Raw genomic sequence first — 20,620 nt, forward strand, 5'->3', positions numbered from 1 at the left:
ATACAACAACACAGCCCTTACTGTAGCCTGGTACACACGACCCTTAAGATCCAGTGAGATGCCTTTTTGATGCCACAAGTGACGCAAACTAGCAAACGTAATTCGAGCCTTTGAGATTCTTGCACTGACTTCATCAAACACACTTCCGTCAGAGCTAATGCAACTACCGAGGTATGTAAAGTTTTCCACAATCTCCAGTGGTTCTCCTTGAATTGAAAGGGATATGTTTGCAGATGGCGCGTTCTGAAGCATGACTTTCCACTTTGAAGGTGCAAAGCGCATGCAAAAAGATGGCATGATGGTGGTCAGTTTGTTCAACAGGGCTCGTGCTTCGCTATGGTCTTCAAAGATGAGGGCGATGTCATCTGTGTACTCCAAATCGACAAGGCTCTCACCAGGAACAATTTGGACACCGGAGTTTTGAGGATCGCTTGATGTTCGTCTCATTACTCCATCAATGACGAAGTTGAACAAGAATGGAGAGAGCGGACATCTTTGTCTGAAACCACTTTTTGTAGGGAAGCTTTTGGAGAGATCCTACACTCTCACTCGCCCAGAAGTATGTGAATATAGGGATCTGATTATGTTTACAAACTTCTGGGGCATACCCTGTTAAGCAAGTGTGGTTAACAGCACTGGTCGATCAGGCACACCCCTGAAGTTTAGGAATACCAGGACTGTGGGTTGTCTGTACATGTGGCCTTGCCCTAACACCTGACGGACTGTGAAGATGTGGTCAACGTAGCCTCTACCCGGTTGAAATCCCGCTTGATTCTCACGAGTCAAGACTTCGTGTGCCGCCATAAGACGACGAAGAATCAATGACGCCAGAAGCCCTGTCACAACAGGCGTCAAGCTAACGCCTCTGTGGTTACTACATTCACTGTGAGTACCACTAAAGTCGCATCGTTGTTGTAAGAGTTTGACTCAATCGCCACTGCAGTTGTATGTCATTCTGGTCTACTTTGATGAAGGCCATTTCTTATGGACATCTCGTTTCTGTTTCTGGTCATCAGTCTTTCAGCTATCCTGTCCAAACTTTGGTTCCGAATGTATATAAACAGCTGAAGTGGCTCGTAAAATCATTGGGTTCAACGTACCTTGTTATAATGATTCTTCTTCCTGTTCTCCATCATCATCATCACCCTGGACAGCGTGACTCAATGTTCAACACTGATGCTTCGCTGCCATATTCCTGTTCTCCTATCTGGGCTTGGGAACGCGGCAATATCCCAACCGTCGTTTTCCCTTCTGGTTGTATGCTAGTTGACTACTTTTTTCATGGAAATTTGGCACTTTACCAGATATGTTGGGATAAATCACAGGGACGTGGATTTCTGGGAGCATGGTGCGCATGATGAATTCGATCAGCTGGTACGCTGAACTAGACCCAGTCTTTGCCCCGCTGAATGCAAAGGATCACGCTACTGACAATCTATAAGTAGCTCAGTGGAAGAATAAACGTCACCCGATGAGTGAAAATTTCATCTGAGAAATCGTTGCTTGAGGCCTGTCTAAGTGCGAGTGTCTGCTTGATGCGGATCCTGTGATTCAAGGATGAGTGACGCTATATCCTGTCTAAGTGCGAGTTAATCACACTGCTGACAAGCTGCTCGTGGACGAACGATTGAGTGTTCAAACTACTAGCCAGCAGGTCAGAAGTTCGAAACTCTCCAGAGTTTTGTGAGATGCGCACTGCTGATGATTTCCAACAAGGATGAAACAGTTGTACAGTGCTTCTCGGCTTTTCAGTATAGATAAGCTTCACTTACATGACGAAATCTCCACACCTGGGTTGCTGAAGCAGCTGGGCATGTGATTAATAAACAGGAACATCCATGGAGTCACATCACAGAAGATGGGGGACTCAGAGAGGTCGAAGAACGACGGTAAGATAGATCGAGATCGAACGTCACGTGTTTATCAACCAATCGGTAGACCTGGTACCGGGCCAACCACCAAAACCGCCCAACCAACCAACCGCTGGTAATTGAAGGTTAATCGCGGTTGGCGGCACGTCCATCTATCCACGCTCACCCCCACCCAATGCTCAGCCGTCTTCTGTTTCTCAACGACTCACCGGTAACGTCACCTCCAATAGTGATGAGGCATGTGCGAGCACAATGCCTATTTCAGCTAACAAATTAGCGACCATAACTTGCACTTGCTCTGGTGATTTTGACTGGAATAAAACATTTGCTCCAGAACATGTACTTAGCCTATGTATAACCTGCCGAACCTCCTCGAATAAACACGCTGTTCACAAAAATTCGCATAAGACGTCAATCACCGCTGGGATTTGAGGCACTATCTGGCTGTAGCTTGGGTGATCGCTTCATGTCACTTGTACTTTTAAATTGTGGTCCTTCGTAAGCACTGAAGCAGGTCCAAAGTACACTTCATCGGTTGTTTCAACCCTGATTACTCTTAGCTTTCTGGTCGCGGAGTCGAGATGGCCCAGTGGTTAGAGCACGAGTTTACTGACCGGGAGGTTCGTCGTTCGAACCCGACCTCTACCTCTCGACTTCCCCTGTCTAGACGTGGACAACCTGGCAGTATTCCAGCCTTCGTGCCTCGTTCTGGTGGCATGGCAGTTTGGCACCGAAAGGTTGCTACAGCTGAACAATTGTTTTTTATTGTGCCAGCCGACCAAGCGGCCATAGTGTGACTTAAAATTGAGTCATTGGTACCACTGAGCGTGACAGCCTTATTCTTAGTTCCTCTGCGCAACAATACGAGCTGAACCTTGATACGCAGATCTCGAGATGGCTCCATGGCACGAACTTATTAACTGCAAAGCCTTTGGTTCAAACCCGAACCCAACATCTTGACTGCTGCTGTCCGGACTTGAGCAAGCAGATAGTATCCGACCATTCATGCTTCCATCAGGTAGCATGGCAGTTAGGCATCGAAAGTGTTACAGCTGAACGGTTCTGAATACTGGAACGCCGATCTGCTCCTTTACTGCGGTGTTGGCGGGCTTTGGATGCTCAAGTTGAGTTAATTTAATTGGTGGTTTTCATAAATCTTCAGCTCGTCTTCCATCACTGCTCGTTTATATCACCCTGTCTAACCATCGGCTTGCTGGTCAGCTTGACGTTTTGGAATGTACACAATCCTCACGTATCGATTCTTTGTTTTACGCACACAAATTGTGAATTACATCGGTTTTCATTTGCCTTTCTTGCTCTTTACCGTAAGCACCTATTGAGCCGAACAGTTCAACTGCATGTAAATGGTTAGCGACTGTAGTAGCTTGAGAAGTACTAATGGCAGGCTGTGTAGTGTTGAGGATTAGTTTTCACTTTACGACACAACATTGGGCTACTCCTTTGCATCGATATGATACCCTTAGCAGCAAATTGTAGTGAGGAACATGGGCTGGGGCGATAGTTTATATTATATGTTTGATCCGCTTTGGTGTATAGCAGGAACTGAAATTTAAAATTATGGGAAAATGTATCTAAATAGGCTATTATTTTTTGCAGATGTGATAGAACGCACCCTGATTCATGTTACCAGTAAGCCTTGGCCGGATTTCAATACATTCAGTAATCCCAGGAAACGTTTTCTGCCCTTTTCCCCGTTTAACTCTGAGGTTATATCGGAATTTTGGTAGCTCGTACAGAAGCTACTCAGCACACCAATCGAATTTAATGAATAGAGACCACAACGCAGCACGATTCGAAATGAACCAGAGAAAAGTGTTTCGGTTAGCCATCCTCTGCACAACGAGATAAACTTAGGCAGGTAAAGAGGAATTACCCACCCAAGCACTTACCGATGATGTCACTTGGGTTGGTGACGAAACGTTTGCAAGCTGATTTCCAAACCAGTGGACAGATCGACGGTCAACTGATCAACCACCAGTCCGTTTAACTTTGCTGTCCGGTTTGATCATAGAATAATCCTTGTCAGCCCCTGATACCTGTCGGATTGAAATGCTCGTAGTCGTGCCTATGGTCACCGAGTACGCCTACGGTACACAGTATTAACTAAGACGAATAGTTTCGCTGCTCCATTCGGTATGTGCCCCACACCTGAAGTGTAAAGTTTTGCCATATTATTATTGGTAGGGACCCATCCCAGCCCTCATCTTTGCGGATGAGCCAGTTGATGTGTCTGATTAACCCACTCACCTGGATATTCTCATTTCACACATTGGTCTTTTCACGGTGATTGAATTACTCCCTGAAAGGAAAGACCAGGGTAACTTCTGTCAATTCACGACACATGTAACGTCCTGTCTGCCGCGAGCGACGTCTACAACACTCCAGTATGTTGCGCCGTGAGACATCAAAAAGCTGGTTTCTATGAGCTAAGGACTTCAAAAAGCTTCCATTGCCTGACCATCGTTACCTGTGATGCGTTGACCGCGTCTTGTAACGCTGATGTATGTCATGTGCTTTTTGAAGGGCTCATTGTGCTGGCTACACTTTGTGGCCAACTCGTTCATTTGCTCTGTACACCAATAAACCGTCCGCCTTCCAGGGCCCTTCTAGCCAAACCATGGTGGTCCTGAAGTGGTCAAGCCACCATCTGACAGCAAACCATAGATGCTGTCGCCAGCAGACTTAATCGCGGTAGTAACTTTTGATCAGAACTTCAAAACGAGCCACGTCATTGTCTAGGCACGTTGCCAGACATGGTCCAGTCACTTTTTCAACAGTGTTTCTGTGTCCGCCCTACATCTGAAAGACTGCGATTTCACAGTGTTTCGTTATCCCGTAAAACCGGCTCGTCTATTCTATCGCCACCCTTGCTCTTGAGTCAGAAAAGAAAGTCCAGTCGAACAACCCATTTCGCAGAGTTTGAAATTTTGTACCACATGCTTGCTCACAATCGGATAACTGCTGGAGCTGGGGACCGGGCATTTCGCTTGTGTGAATCGTTCAGCTGTCACATCCTTTCTGTACCTAGCTGCCATGCCACCCGAAGGAAGCACGACAGCTGGAATACTGCCGGGTTGCCCAACCCTAGACAGGGGGAGTCGAGAGCCAGAGGTCACGTTCGAACCACGGAGCTTCCGGTCAGTAAATTTGCTTGCCCCGCACAAACGTAACTGTGTTACTTGAAAACCGTGAGCCTGGCTGCCCGTCAGGTCGTTGAATTGGCTAATTTTCTCTTTTGGAAGGGTCTTGCCCAAATGAACCTCAAAATGTGATCCCTGGTTCATACTGAGTGATAGTCTGCCCAGCGTCCGAAAAATCTATAGGGTGCTTTAAAGGATCAACTAACAGAGGAGTAAATGACTCTATACTGCTGCACTGATACCTCTAGTATTGTTTGACATGATACCTTTAGTCTTAATTCAAAGGTATTCCTCATTTGCTCATGATCACCGTGTAGCCGGCTCGCTGTTCATCTGTCAGAGTGTATGAGGTCCTCAGTTAGACGTTGTTGTATTCTACAGTCGAGAAAGGGGTCAATTGTATTGTGTTCACGTTCCACTTACAAACACAACCGATGATGATACAATTGTCTGTCTCTTGCCCTCTTTGCAGCATCGTCTTGAGAAGTTACCCGAAGCTATTGTGACCAAAACAACTCAACCCCAGTGATAACAGTTTATTTCAGCATAGGCTCTGTGTACATATTTTGTGCATATAGAACGATTGCCTAGACTACTCTGTTTTTGATTGACTTGGGCGGCGTCGTCTCCCGTTCCTCTTTCTTCTACTTGTCCAGACACAGGTTGTTGAAGTCACTCTCCAAGAGGTCTTCTTGATTGCCCCTATTGGTACTCCGTCAATCTGAAAGTCGTTCATCCTTCATTTTTCTTCGCAGGGAATTTACCGGACCTTGATGATTCGATTTTGTCACCCGACGAAAGACTTCGTTACGAACGCATGTTCTGAGTGTGTGGAACCTGGTTATGCTCAGATGTGTAGACTTAAGGAGGCAAAGCTTTCCGGGGAGGTGGCAGCTTCTCATGACTGTAGCCACTGAACTATCTGCGAATTACCTAACGGCTCAAGCTCCCGACAAGGAACTTTCCTGATTCGTTCTCCATCCCATCCCGATCGGCGTATGAAGCCCCTCCTCATAAAAGTGCCATTCTAGGGAAATGGGCATTGAAATACTATTGTGTAGTAACTCTCAGAGAGGGTCTCAAGTTAGATCGTGAAATGGTGCTGCAGACCCTACAATGGAACAGTTTTTCAGGAATGCTGACCCACAATGGTCGCAATCTGTTGTGGTTATAATACCATTATACTAATCCACATATATTTTTAAATCATCAGGACCACTGCTCGGATAGCTTTCTGATACAACGAAAACGCGTCCGTCCTCCGATGGTTGTTGGAGGTAGGTTCCTGTCGATCATCTTGTCAGCGCAATAGAACTGAGTTACCCGGGGCCCCCTAGGATAACAGTTGCGCTTGTATTCGTCACTTTCGGGCTTCGACTCGGATTAGCTTAGGGTTCAGTTGCGTTCTACTTGAACAGATTCTTCCAGAAGGAATCACTTCACTAATCGATATCGAAGTTCATTGGGCATTGGATTGAATAAGGTGACTGGAGGTTCTCATGACAGAACAACTTTTTAGGAAATCCGGTCAATTTCACACGATCTTAGCTAGTCATGTCATGTTGTCGATGATGATCATGAGCTACTCTATGATATTCGATTTGTCTGACTCCCGGTCTGCATGAATTCGTTTTTGGAGAGTCACGTATTTCAGATAAATGACGGACAACTGATATTTCCGTGTGGAAAACGTGTCAGATAGTTGTATCTCTGTTTTCAATATAAAATGATGTTCCCGGATTCCATTAACGAGATTTCTGTGTCCACCGCTGGCCGGAGGTGCCTTTACCAGTAGTTATACGTGTTCTCAGAACACCTTGCACATCGAAACCATTGCGCATAGTCAAATCGTTTCTCGGTAGAGTAATCTTCATTCCGCTCTTGAGGACTCTGTCCAAAAGATGCTGAGATGAGTCGGATTTTGTGCATTTCGAGCTCAAGTAGCTTGAGCGAAACTCGGGGACTCCTTACACCTAATGAGCCCCAGGAGGGACGAAACCGGTCCTGGGTTGTTGAAGAGTTTATGCAATGCTGCGATATTGTTTAGACGCGACATACTACTCATAAGGTTGCTGAAAACGCTTGGACAACGGGAGATTCAGTTCTTGTGAGTAGTTGTTGAGATATACATTACGTATACCTTACATATATTTAGTGGATAGTTTGTCCTATAGTTGAATTCAGTCTGTGCTGAAGAGCCAAGCACCACTGTGCAGCTGTTTTTTATCCTTCTAGGAATCAGCAACAGCGCGCATTTATAAGTAGTTCGGAGGGAGCTTGATTTCGCGAGAAGCCAGGTGTCACGTGATGTGGATCCCGTGATTGAAGTTTGAATGTTCTGTCTCGTTACTACTCAGCCGCTCGTGAGCGAACTGACCAACAACCGGGAGTTCGTGGGTTCTACACTCCGTTGAATTTCGTCAAATGAGCACTGTTCATTATTCCCACTGCTCGTTTCTTTTTCAACATAGATTGGCTTCATTTACAGGATAAAATATCTGTCAAGACTTGGAGACCCTCTTCGGACCGCTGAGTTACCCAAGAAGAAGCATTTACCGAAACGTTTGTCCAAAGTTAGATTAAATCCGCGTGAGTTCTGTCATATTTGTACCAGGAGATAAACCTAATCAACGCCTACTTGATATTCGGTCTAGGAATTGAATTTTTGCGAGGTGGTGTACCTGACGTTGGGTGCTCAAACCCCTTTTCCCCCTGATGACCTTCGGGGAATTATTCTAAGTTATAGCGAAGATGTGTTGCAATATGAAGGCGAAGAGTACCGCTCATTTGAGGATCGATAATTGTCGTGCTTTGTGTCATCTTGTTTTCCAACCACAACCCGTGTTGTGACCGAGGTTCTCAGACTGTGTGTCCTGGGTTAAAGTATTGACTCCGTCAAATTCGAGCTTCGTGTTTGGCAAAACGGTGGATCTGAAGTAATTGACCGATAACCCGTTTCGTGCAACAGTTGGCTGACGGATCTGGGCAGGTGACCTGCAGTATCCCTGTCTGCAGTTTTATCACAGGTTCATTTCAGTGCGGTCTGCAGCCTTTCTCTGCGCTTTCCTTAGCAGCCTCGAATGAGCCCCCATTCTCGACACATTCTGGCTGGAATTGTTGCAAAGCACTTTACAGTATGCTCGACTAAATACCTCCCCTGCAAGATGCCTTTATATTCAAGTGACACTCAGGCGAATTTCCTTTACGTGTTGTAAGCAGTAAATTCAGGAACGGGGGCTGCTCTACGAAGCACATTCGGATGGCATCTTTATCTGTCAGCATTAGAAGAACGACGCGGAGCACTAACCGAAGTACTCGAATGAATCCGCTCGATTCGAAATCTTGACAAGTATGATGATCGTTCAGTTCCCGTCCGGTAACGGGCGGATGGGGTAATCATGGGATTTTCACTGAAGAATCCACTACTGATTCGTACGATCAGACTCAAACTTGAGAACACCACGTTGCCTAGTGGGATAGCGAAATTCCGTTTCCACTGCAAATGTGGCATTGGCTATTTTGTGGCGCTTACCACCGCTTTTGGCACTGCGTTTATTTCACTTGCTTCACTAACAATCTTCGACAGAATGTGCGTCGGGCACACTCGTTATCAGCTTCATCCCATGCAGTCAGATCAAACTTGGCAAATCGCCTTCATGGCGGGGCTAGGGAAGCTTGTACAAGAAGGACCTTTGATGAGGAAACAGATTTTCTTGTGAATGTGTTTGGACGCATTTGAAAAAGTACCCGCAACACAGAGTGGTCAAGTAGCCCATCTTAAGTATACTTCGAAAGCCCTCACACCTGAACTTCCACTTCAGATAGAATTCATTCAGTGAAGTTCTTGTCAGAAGACATACTGAAACTTTTGAAAGGTCCTCCGATACGACCAAGTTATGAGACCCCATGACCACTTATGCATCAAAGAACGTGCCTCTTCGCCAGACTACCCCTATCAATTCACCCACGCCACAGATACATCGATCGTACAACGAAATAGCCATCCAAATGGATCGCTGTGTGTGTTGACAACCCCAGACTCTGTATTCAGAGACGCTTGGACAGATGCAGTCGTCATCTGACCCGACAATCACACCGTGACTACGTTTCACCCCGAAGCCGCATGTCAGTTCTTTATTTGGAAAACTAAGTTGTACCTGGTGGTGATCATCAGTCATGCATCGGAAATCTTTCGATTACTCTGTTTTGTTTCGCTAAGATGCACAATCCGTTTGTGGTTAGGAAAAGACAATTCCATACAGGCGGTTGTCCTCGGTAAACTCTGTCGTTATAGCACAGGTTGGTGGGATTTCATCAACTGACGAATGTCTGTCCTAGATTTTTACGGATGGAGATAACTCGATACATCTCGTTTCATCTGGTGAAAAAAGTTACTTGAAGCTCGGAGTGAAATCATCAGTCGGTCGTAATGTTTGTCCATATTAGGAGGAAGGTTGAGGATTTATCGATCGGCGTTTCATTTAGTAGAGTTCAGAAGAATCGGGAACACTCTGCAGTTGTTTCATAGCTTGTGTGAGTCTTCGGCAGTGCACAACTCGCGAACCCCCAAAGAGGTTCGATTTTTCAATCTCCTGGTTAAAAAATAAAACAAAATCGTTCAGCTGTAGCACCCTTTTGTGTCTAGCTGCCATGCAACCGGCAGGAAGCACGAGGGCTGGGATACTACCAGGTTGCCCAAGCCTAGACAGGGGAATTCGGGAGGCAGAGGTCGGGTTCGAACCACGGACCTTCCGGATAGCAGCTGGATACTAGATCTTTCGGTCACGATCAAGTGATCAACAGTGTGATCAACTCATTGAGGATGGTTCTCCCTACTCAGATGCTGCAGGGTTCTGTCAACATATTTACTTTGCATTGCGAAAAATAAGTGAAAAACCCTCACTTTATTCGTAGTTGGATTGTGGGTCAGCAAGACATTTTTCGTCGGTGATGCACTAAATGTGGCCTGAATCTCCCAATTCATCATGACCAGACCGTTCCTAGTACGTTTGATGCGGTTTGTTTCTATTATCGATTGGGAACAGACCCAATTTTGGAAGAGGGAATTTCCCGGTCTCTTATTCACACTGAAATTTCGTTTGGCAACCATTTGCCCACACAACACTCCTGTCTACCCCCCATGCGACTTCTGTCACTTCAATAGGGACCTCCATTTACAGACCTCGCGGACGTTGTCAGTAGACTAATGGGCAAGATACAAACTTCTCAAAATGAGAACACAACACTACTAGCCAATAAACACCAAATTTGTTCAGAGATTGAAGAATATGAACAGTGTTTGTCCTGTCCTTCGACTTCTGTCCAGCGAAGTGTGAGCCTAACTGGTTATCTCTGGTGCGCGTTTCCATTGCTGCCCAACGCTTCTGGTTCTAGAGCGGCACCTCTAATCCAGATGCTCGGTCAGAGTTTGGATCCAAGCTCACAGTTTTTTAGTCTTCTAGCCAATTGCGATCTGCGGAGAAAGTCTAGCCGCAAACCGTGTCTACTTTGAACCGATTTTACTCATTCCCCGCTTGTTATTCGCTGGAATTCGAGGGCGCTATCGCAGGCGCCGCCTGATTGGTCAGATGAGCACTGACCAATCGCAGACACTCAGTCTAACTGCACTCGTCACTCCAAACTCTGTGGCAACCTTGACTCACGATATGATTTCGACTGTAGCTTTCTCAGTCTGTCCTGTTATAATCCGCTAAGCGGTAACGAAATCGAGAATAATGATGAGAATCTCAGATCCAAAACAACAAGATAGTTTGATCTTCAGGTGGCTGGATTTGATTCTCTTCTTTTCAATTGTGGGGGGACTAGATGGAATGTCCGTGGTTCGAACCCGACCTCGGCCTCTCGACTTCCCCTTTCTAGGCTTGGGCAACCTGGAAGTATCCCACCTCTCATGCTTCCTTCGGGTAGCATGGCAGCTAGGCCTCGGAAGGGTGTTAAAGCTGAGCAATTTTTTTACACGTTGTAACGATTGATCCGTGGTAGTTACTTTGAAAATCCCTCTCTAGAACTGAAGGCACACGTAACGGATTTATCATGAGTTCGAAATCCTTTCACTTAGCCCAACATCATTCGTCCTGAGGGTCCGAAAAATACTAGGTGTTTGATGGAACGACAACGTTTCTCTATGGCAAATCATACAATAACGCTTCCAGTTATTTACAGTTTTTCTGTACCATAACACATCAGGATAGCACCAAACGCAGTCATCGGGATGAAACCCAGTAGGTAGGCGACCAAAACGCCTATCAACGGCACATAATTGGTCTTCATTGTTGGAGCGAAATAGCGTCCTCTGTACGAGACGAATTCGAACTCGGTCTCGCTTGTGTAGCTTACTTGGCGGTCCACAACACAGTTGTTGTACTCCAGCGAAGCAGCATAAAGCAATGCGAACGAGGATGCCATAACAAAGACGCTTCCTATGCTCATGTATATCATCACTCGACGGTTGAATAAAGCTGTAAAATAGGCGGAATACAGTCCAGTCAGGCTCAAAGTGAACAACATAAAAGAGGATTGGCCACAAGCGCTAGATCGGTGCTGTCGCGTCGCACATTCCATCCACAAATCCGACGCAGCCGTCATGTGCTGTTGGAGGATAGTGAGAATTCCTGGACTCAACTCTTGGTGTCGATAGCTCGTCGACTGACGGTCTATGCTTGACCAGAATCCGACTCCAGCGGTAAGCTGTTGACAGAAGACGAACGGAGAAGAGTTTTGTGAGCTTGGCGCCTCCAACGGGAGAGATTCATTTTGAAAAAAGGATACTTTATTTTCGAAAAAGTATCTTTGCAACCAACGCTTTCTTTATTGATTCTCACCTGGCACCAGTTAGCAAAGTGGATTATAAAACCGGTGGTTTACAAGATTGGATTTCAAGCTCCAGGTGAATGGATAGTCTCGACTTATACTAGTGCATGTTTAGAAAGTTCGATCCTTAAGCATGCCAAAATTAGAAGCAAATTCAATCTACATTATGTTACATGATTTCATATATTTGGGGAACTATTTCCTCGTCCATGTACCAAGAAATGGTCCTGCAATTGAATCATGAAAGTCCAACTATTGTTTGAAGTACATGTACGGAGAGCTCTCCAAAAGCTTCCGTACACAAGGCGGTTTCCGTCAGGGATGCCCACTCTCTCCATTCCTTTTTAACTTTGTGATCGATGAAATAATGAGACGAACGCTGGAGGGTCTCCAAAACCCTGGTGTTCAAATAACCTGTGAAGAAAACCTTGTCGATCTGGAATATGCAGACGACATCGTTCTCATGTTCGGAGAGGCGGAGAAGGCGCAAGTATTCTTGGATGAACTGACCAAAGTCATCCCGTCCTTTGGTATGCACTTTGCACCCACAAAGTGTAAGGTCATGCTTGTGGACGTGCAGTCACTGAACACGCCACTTACAATCCAGGGAGAGGTACTGGAAGTTGTGGAGCGTTTTACGTGTCTTGGAAGTTGTATTAGTTCTGATTGTAGTGTGACAGATGAGGTGAATGCGCGAATCTGCAAGGCTCGGGTCGCGTTTGCTAACTTGAGACACCTATGGCGTCAGAATGGTTTATCCCTGAATCTGAAGGGACGTGTGTATCAAGCTACAGTACGGGCTGTTTTGTTGTATGACTGTGAGACTTGGCCTATTCGAGCAGCGGACCTGAGACGTCTTCAGGTGTTCGGCAATTGTTGTCTCGGAATCATGACTCGTGTGGACTGGTGTCAGCGAATCCGTTTCTGAGTATTATTCCTCACAGTCCGCAATAGTGAAAGACTACTCACCATGTCGTTTTATCGATTGATTCCATTTATTTTCTAGTAGCATAACTGCGGAACTTTACCCCTACGGTGTTTCGTACCTGAGTTCTTCCGTTGACTCGAAACAGTTAGTTGAAACGAGGGACCTAAATACATTTAAGTGCTCTGGAAAGATGGTTATTCACGGCACACCACAATGAACCGCAGAACGAGCATTCGCGTTCAGCTATAATACTTTTTAAGTGCCTGGCCACCCGAAGGACACTGCCATGTTGCCCAAGCCTAGACAGGAGCAGTCAGGATGCTGAGGTCAGGTTCGAGACGCTAACCTTCCAGAAGCCTCAAGCGTCCCGAGCTTTTATAAAGTCAACATAAATGTAATACAGGCATCTGCAACGGGGACTTCTGTATCTAAAAAGCACTAGACCAGTCGAAATGAGTTCCCAGATTGAATAGAGCTTCTCTTCAAAAGCCCAAATTTACGTAGTTCTGAAGAATATCCATCCAACAGACCGCAGCCGCTTAATATCGACTATTATCCTTGCTTGGGGAAATCTGGCATTTTCAGCGACACCACGCCTAATTTTGACGCATTCCACCATTATTTGGGAATCTGAATAGAAGCATTGTGGAAAAATGTGTCGATAAACGAAATATTTAAATGTGGCTCTCCCCTAGAAGAACACTCCCTCGACGAAGACTGGGATCCTCTTGGAAGCTCTCTGTCTGTTTCTCGGATAGCTCATAATTTTAGCCATACTTTTGCAGCATATATGGATTCAAATACCACCATTAATCCACAAGAAATACAACTGGGCAATATCACCATTTAGAACGTCTAAAAGATCGATTGTTGAATGAAGTAGACAGTGTCGTTCTGATCCTCGTTTATTAAGATGAAGAAAGAGGCCCTTTTCAAAATATTGATTCGTTAGCTACTGCAAAAATAATCTCAAGGAAGAAGCTACCTCTAACAAGGTTACATCCAGGTTTATGACTAAAAAACATGTATCTATTCTTCGGCGCCCATTAAACAAAATTATCCCGATCGCACCTTGTTGCACGTTTGTGCATACACTGACATTAACCACTGCCAATTTCGTGAGACGGATGGTGCCTAACGTCATCTGCGCAGTTATTGACGTCCAAATAGATATCCATTGTCGAATGGCAATGGTTTTTAGGCCGGAAAACCACGTTTGTGTCGCCTTGTAAAACCCTCTTTTTGTAGTTGTTTCACCATGCTTACTTAAAATACACTTGAGATCAAGCCGTTCTAGGTACTCCTTGACACCCTACTTTTTTCCCAGACGCAGTGGTGAGGGTGTCACTTCAATGCTTTGCGTGAAGTTCACCCCACAGGAACCTCTGAAGCCGTCCCTACACCTGTCACCTGTCCTCAAAGTTTGAATATGGATGGATCAACTCATAAGATAACTGTCTTTTCATATTTCACCAGAATGGCGTTTAAAAAAGGAGCCCTCTGAAGTCTCACTCAATTTGTTCTGTTGACGCTGCAAAGCAGTTCTGAAAACTAGTGTTTGGCTTTGTAATCAACGGAATTTTTGCCAAAGTAGTGATCCTCATTTTCTTCGCTAAGAAGAGCGAGGAACGGTTCGAAATCACCAAAAATTAACTCGATATTTTTACTACTTTGCAGCGTTCACCGATAGCACTTTGGAATATTACTGCTGAAGCCATTCAATAAAGCACGACATATGCACCGCCGTGTTGAGTTATAGCCAAAAATTTTGTCATAATGGCTCTACGTTTAACTAAACGCTTCGTGGTTGGACCACCCAAAACTCATAGTGTAGAGTGAGCGATGTTCATGTGGTCGAGAACGGAACAGCCTTGAGCTCATGAGTGATTCTCAGATGACTTCGGTGAATCATCCTATTCGGTTCAAGGATGACTCATGTTCTGCTGCTGGCTGCTTTCGAATGAGGACGATCCAAGAGCAGATGAATATGGGTGAACAGAAGAGCACTAAATGGCTGCGTGTATTAAGATGTGTTTTTGAAAATATTTTATCAAAAACTGCGTGACATTTTTTAGACAGTAATGCGTGCAACAACGTATGAGAATAGTATTCAGTTGCTTCATTTTTCAACAAGAGGACTGAAACACATCATCATGGCAGGATCATTTTGTTCAACCTACAAGATGTTCCATGTGGCTGGCCCAGACAAACCGGTGTACTGTGAGTATAGTTCAAATTACAGGAGCTGAGGTGTTTACTCCGTAGCAGTGCGGCCAGACATTTTGTTCGTGCAAAAGAATCACGGTCACCATCCTCCTAAAGGAACAGGCCTACCCATGGACGCACTTTACGCGTCGTAATTGAAATGTTTTGGAGATTAGCTGGGAATATTCCTCCGGAAGACCGCACATCTCATTCAGTTGAGGATCTCAAGTCAACTACTTGATCTGAGAGATGTGAACGGATGACGGCTTTGCTGATGACCTGACGATTATCCCTCTCCCGTTATTCAACTGATCCATCACTTTTCAACGCGTGTACAGCGCCTAATTTACCGACAACCGATCAGCTTGAAACACGTTTGTGCGCCTGGCTGCCGAAGGAAGCAGGGGACTGAGATACTGTGAAATTGTCCAAGCTCTGCCAGTCGAGATGCTAAGGTCGGTTTCAAACCACGGGCTTTCCACTCAGTAGGTTCACGTCTTTTTCCACTGAGTCATCTCGGGCTCAGCTCCAGCGCTTCACCGTAGCTGGAACAGAGTATGCGAAAACTTATCGCAGGCGGGCGTTCGAGCTGGTTTTCCTAACCAGGCAGTTTACTCGAACTAGATTGTCGCCTTTATAATCTCCCTTGCTGTAACCCCGCCTCTGATCTATCCCCTTGTTACCCCTAAAAGGACTGTCTTGTGGCCGACCCGATCAGACTGTGTTCATGAAGCCGTGCTGCGGATGCCACACACTGATGTGCATTTTTCTATCCTCTGTACATCTAGGTAGTTAGACGCCGTTCAACACTGTATCCCACCCTGTCCATGAAAGTTACCCGATCTGCATAAACGGATCAAAAACCTGCCGAGTCTGTAAGGCATTCTCGGTAGTGAAACATGGGAAACGAAAACTTCAATCCTGATGATGAAAGGTGCTCATAAGATGAGTTTGTAAACGGCGATATCACTATAAACCATATTACGTCCTTCAAAAACAATAATTTGAGAGCGTTGCCCGAGTTTGATACGATTGCATGAACTGTACTTTCTCAATACCTCAGAGGACATGGACTAACTCATACTATCCAGCCTTTTAACGCCTCCACACTGGAATAGATCACGGCTATAGTTGCGCAGAGTTCCGTAACGCCGGTGTCATTCACTCTGATCAATGAAACCAGCTAAAATTGTCTGACCCAGATGAAACGGGAAAAAGATAACCGAGTGCTTTTTACCACTTGCTGAAGGCGTGATAAGCGCCATCATCAACATCAACAGCATGACATCAGTAAGGTACACAGACCTTCCTTGAGACCCTTTGGCTAGGGAGAGGAATGGCCCTTTGGACCGGCGTTTCTGTTTACTGAGTTTCTGTTTTTTGTCGACCTTTCTACTTTTTTGACAGGGGCCTTCTGATTCAACTGTGTTTGTCTCTCAAACATATATGAGAATAACCCTTAAAGTGAAATGAAAAGCAAAACTTTTTGTTCTGAAACCAGATAACCCAGAGTGTCTTCATGAAGCAAACTACTCACAAGGTTGCTGAAAACTCTTCGACAGCCCACGACCGGTTTCGCCCTTCTTGGGGCTCATCAGGTAGGCACAGTCCCCGAGTTTTCCTTTTTTCTACCTGAACTCAAATTTGAATTAACCTCGTTTGTAAGAATATCTGGAGTGAATTCCACCCAAGACACTTGGCGCACAGTGCAAGCATAAACGTTTTTTTTACGTGTGTTTACTTTTTTATACATCAGTATGGAGTTTAGCGTGAACATCCTGGTTAATCTGGGGCTACCATCTACTATCGGTCCCGACATGGATGTTTATAGAGGGGTTCAGCTTTGAGAAGAGTTTTCAGCAACCTTGTAAGTAGTTTCCTTCATGAAAATATACTGTGATACTGTGATATCGTACCAACTGAATCATGGGGCGGCCTGTGTGCAGCACATTCAGTTGTAGAATATCATAAACGAGGGGTTCAGTTGAATCCCTCGTTAAAACTAAATTGATTTCCAAATGAGTGTATTTCTCGAACCCAGTGTTCCCTCAACACTGCAGAGGAGAATGTTTCCGTATAGTCGAGAACGCACCAGAAAGCGTAATAATTCGAGATCCCCTGAATCTCCTAAGCTAATATCGTCGAAAATAGTTTTTTTATTCTTTTGGAACAGAACTGTGTTTAAATATGGGTGGACCCTGTCGCTGGTCGTTTTTGAGTGTCCAAATCGTCGCCATATCACAAGAGCTTGCCGGAGTGACGTGAGGGACTTCACCTCGTCTTTCATGTCTGCTTGTTCACTACTCATGAGTAGCCCGATGCTAATGCACAAACAGTGAAATTAAGCCCTGCTGGAGCACTTGGTTGCTGCCGTGATACGACGGTCCTCACTGTCAGCAAATACACTTTAGCACAAAGGAGAAGTCCTCTTAATCTTTAATACACAAAGTAATGGTGTTAAATTGTTAAACGTTTATGGTGTGAGGCCACTGGAGTGTCAGTTACAGTGGACACTACGGGAAAACATCTGAGGGTGAATCTAAATGAGGAGGCAGATGTGTCGACCGGGAAATTTTTTGCGAAACACTTGTGAGTTCTGATAGTCGGGCATAAAACTAGGGGTTGTACTTTAATGTAACTACAGACCTCATGACTGACTATCACAGAACCAGTATTAGGGATGTCGTTGTCGAATGCTTTTGGCAGGACTGATCAGGATGACCCCATTCCCACCGAGGGAACTCACCGACAAATTGTAGTTGATTGCCTGGTCTGGAAAGCCCTCAGGTCGTATGCCGACAAGCTGCAAAGTATGTTCGAAATACAAATCGTGCGTGATTGAACCGCAGAAAATCAACAATCCCACCGCATCGAAGACCACAAACATGAGTAGAAAACATCGCTCGCGAGTTTTCAATTCCTTCCACCAGCCTGTTATAAACACTGGTTTGGCGCCGAACAAATGAAACTCCTCGCTTCGTGGTGCACTGGAATGACTACCATGTGCCATTTTCAAATGCACTGACAATATCGATTAGTTGGCTTTGTGGCAATTCGGAGCTTTGAGTCTCATCACTCTCTTCTTCTATACTTTATTCTCCCCTTCCTTCTATCCTTTCTTTCCTCATTTGTTCACTTACCCAGGCATTTATTCATTTACTGGTTTACTTATTCCCTCGTTCGTTCATTCATTATGTGAGCCAGTCAGTCGATTGGTCAATGAATCCGTCAGGTGACCAATCACCCTGGCAGGCAGACAAGTAGACAGGATCGGATATGCGGAAACCACAGAGCTCTACCTTCCGTCGATCAGCTGCAAGATTTACGACGTTAACTTACAATAGAGTCAAGCTTGTTCAAATTCCGTTGAAACCTGAACGAGTTTCGCTAAATTTCTAGCGCAAACTGCCAGCTGAGTGAAAAATTGCGAATAAGCTTCCATCATACCTGTGTCAAGCGTGCCGTTGACAGCTGACTAGACAGCTGAGCATAGAAAGCAGAGCTTAGATGCTATTGTACTACAGTACTTTAACACTATATGTACTACTACTCTATATATATACTACTTTATTACCACATATATACCAGTTACGGCCCTTTGATGAAACTCTCTGGAATCACACATGATCTGATGGCATACCAATGAAAGGAAGAAGGCCCTCGATGCAGAATGCGGAGTTTTTATTCGGAAATGCCAACTGACCACGTGGCACTATGGCGAGGTAGTGAAGGTCCCACAGATCTGGCCATTTCGCCCGAAATCCCTTACAGTACGCAAAACACTATTGCAGAAGACATTCCTGTATATTTCTCCGTCCCTGGTAAAATTCGTGACCTCTGCTTTTCAGCAGATGCCCCTCAGGATGGTTGTTCAGCAAGCCTGTGGCTCAGAAAACTGCGGAGCTTCAGTGGACACACTACTTTTCCAGAGAATCACCCGAATTCCGGGATGTCATGAGGCACATTTCCGTTAGAGCTACAACTGTAAGTACAATACATCTACCGAGGTATGTAAGATTTTCCACAATCTCCAGTGATTCTCCTTGAATTGCAAGGGATGTGTTCATAGACTGCACTTTCTGAAGCATGACTTTGCACTTTGAAGATGAGAGGCATATGTCAAAAGATGGTATGATGGTGGTCAGCCTATTCAATAAGGTTTGTGTTTCACTTTGGTGTTCAAAGATGTAGGCGATATCGTCTGCGTACTCCTGACCGACAAGGCATGCCACTAACTAAACGAAAGTTTAGTTGAAACAAAACAGTCGTTTCACTGAACCCGTTGGATAAGTAAAACTATACAACCTTCTGTAAGGCACTTAGTATGTGATACAAAAATAGTAAAACGATCCTTTAAGTTCGACTGCCACATTTCGAAGCGGGAGCAGTCCCCTATGATATGCACCTGTCTCAGGTCATTATTCGTTTGAATGGGTTATGTTGGGATTTGCGCGCGTTAATCAGGTCGACTTTCTACCTTTCAGAAACTCATGTTGCGTGCTTGCTTTGTTCGTTTATATGTGAACCATGGGTCGATGGATATCCACTGTCCCTGTTCAGGCAGGGTCAGCAGGTGAATAATATATTGTACATGCGTTTTTTGCGTGCACTGTTAATCAGATGCGGAAAAGTGTCCGGAATCTTGACCTCAACAGGTTGCACACTTCGTACACCTCATCAATCACGTACACCAAAGTGCATGGCCTAAATAGAATGGTTCAGAATGGCGCGTCCAAACAAAAGTTCAAATGGGGAAACAGTGGGGAGGGTGTTAAGTGTTGAGACCGATTCCCACGCGTAGGTTCTTTATTCCTCCGAGCTAGCTCTTCAGTCGGTCTATCCAATCTCCTTTGAGTTCCAGCTACTTCCAGAATTTCAGCTTCACTACTCCACTTTGCAGAAAACATTGAAATTTTTCTTGACGGAACATACTACTCAAAAGCCTGCTGAAAAACAGCAGACAGCCCATGACCGATTTCGCTCTTCTTGAGGCGGGCAGGCACAGTCCCTGTCAGCTGGCCCTCTAGTTCAAACCAACTTAGTGTTCAGGTAAGCATACTTCCCTAAGATACTGGCCAGTGACATTCAGTCTCTGCACTTCAGCTTTCTTTCAGATCAGTGATTTGTTTGCTGTGGAATATCGAGCGCACTTACCCTAGAGTCGCCGCACTTAGAGTTCATAATAAACCCGCAGTGGCCACTCGGAGTGGTGTGTTCTTTTGTAGTGCACTACTCATAGAGTTGCTGAAAATCCGTCGACAGCACACGATCGGTTTCGGCCTTCTTGGGGTTCATCAGGTAGGCGCAATCCCCGAGTTTCCGTCAACCTTATGTTCTACTTGAAACCAAATTGCACAAAATTAGCGAATACATACTCAGTTGCAAGCTAATTTGGTTTTTCGGGAGACTCACCTGGAACCCAGCTGAATCTCTCGTTTGGATATTTCCAGGTGTATGCTTTGTCGCTGTTTTTCTCCCCGAACCAGTTGGGAGACTCAACAGCATACCAACAGTTGTAGCGATGGAACATACTACTCATATGGTTACTGAAAACCCTTTGGCAGCGCACCGCCACCTCTCGAAAGTTGTACCAGCTGAAACAAGGGGAGTCACATTCATGTGAA

At 45.2% G+C, this 20,620-nt stretch overlaps 2 protein-coding genes across 2 annotated transcripts in view; one reads left to right on the plus strand and one right to left on the minus strand.

Annotated features, from left to right (window-relative positions):
• The window catches only part of T265_03225 (hypothetical protein), a gene marked incomplete at both ends in the record, with an annotated part of 15,759 nt that extends 5,013 nt beyond the window's left edge, over nucleotides 1-10,746 (plus strand). The window contains one exon of the mRNA XM_009167658.1: nucleotides 10,495-10,746. Within this exon, the coding sequence (XP_009165922.1) occupies nucleotides 10,495-10,746 (252 nt within the window). The remainder of the gene's footprint in view (nucleotides 1-10,494) is intronic.
• Nucleotides 10,747-11,209: 463 nt separating this feature from the next.
• On the minus strand, nucleotides 11,210-17,953 carry T265_03226 (hypothetical protein; the record flags this gene model as incomplete). The annotated part of the gene is made up of 2 exons (XM_009167659.1): nucleotides 11,210-11,740; nucleotides 17,743-17,953. The coding sequence occupies 2 exons, from the start codon at nucleotides 17,881-17,883 to the stop codon at nucleotides 11,210-11,212; spliced, it is 672 nt and encodes a 223-aa protein (XP_009165923.1).
• Between the last annotated feature and the right edge of the window lie 2,667 nt (nucleotides 17,954-20,620).

The sequence above is a fragment of the Opisthorchis viverrini genome (assembly GCF_000715545.1).
Source record: "Opisthorchis viverrini unplaced genomic scaffold opera_v5_45, whole genome shotgun sequence".
NCBI lineage: Eukaryota > Metazoa > Platyhelminthes > Trematoda > Opisthorchiida > Opisthorchiidae > Opisthorchis > Opisthorchis viverrini.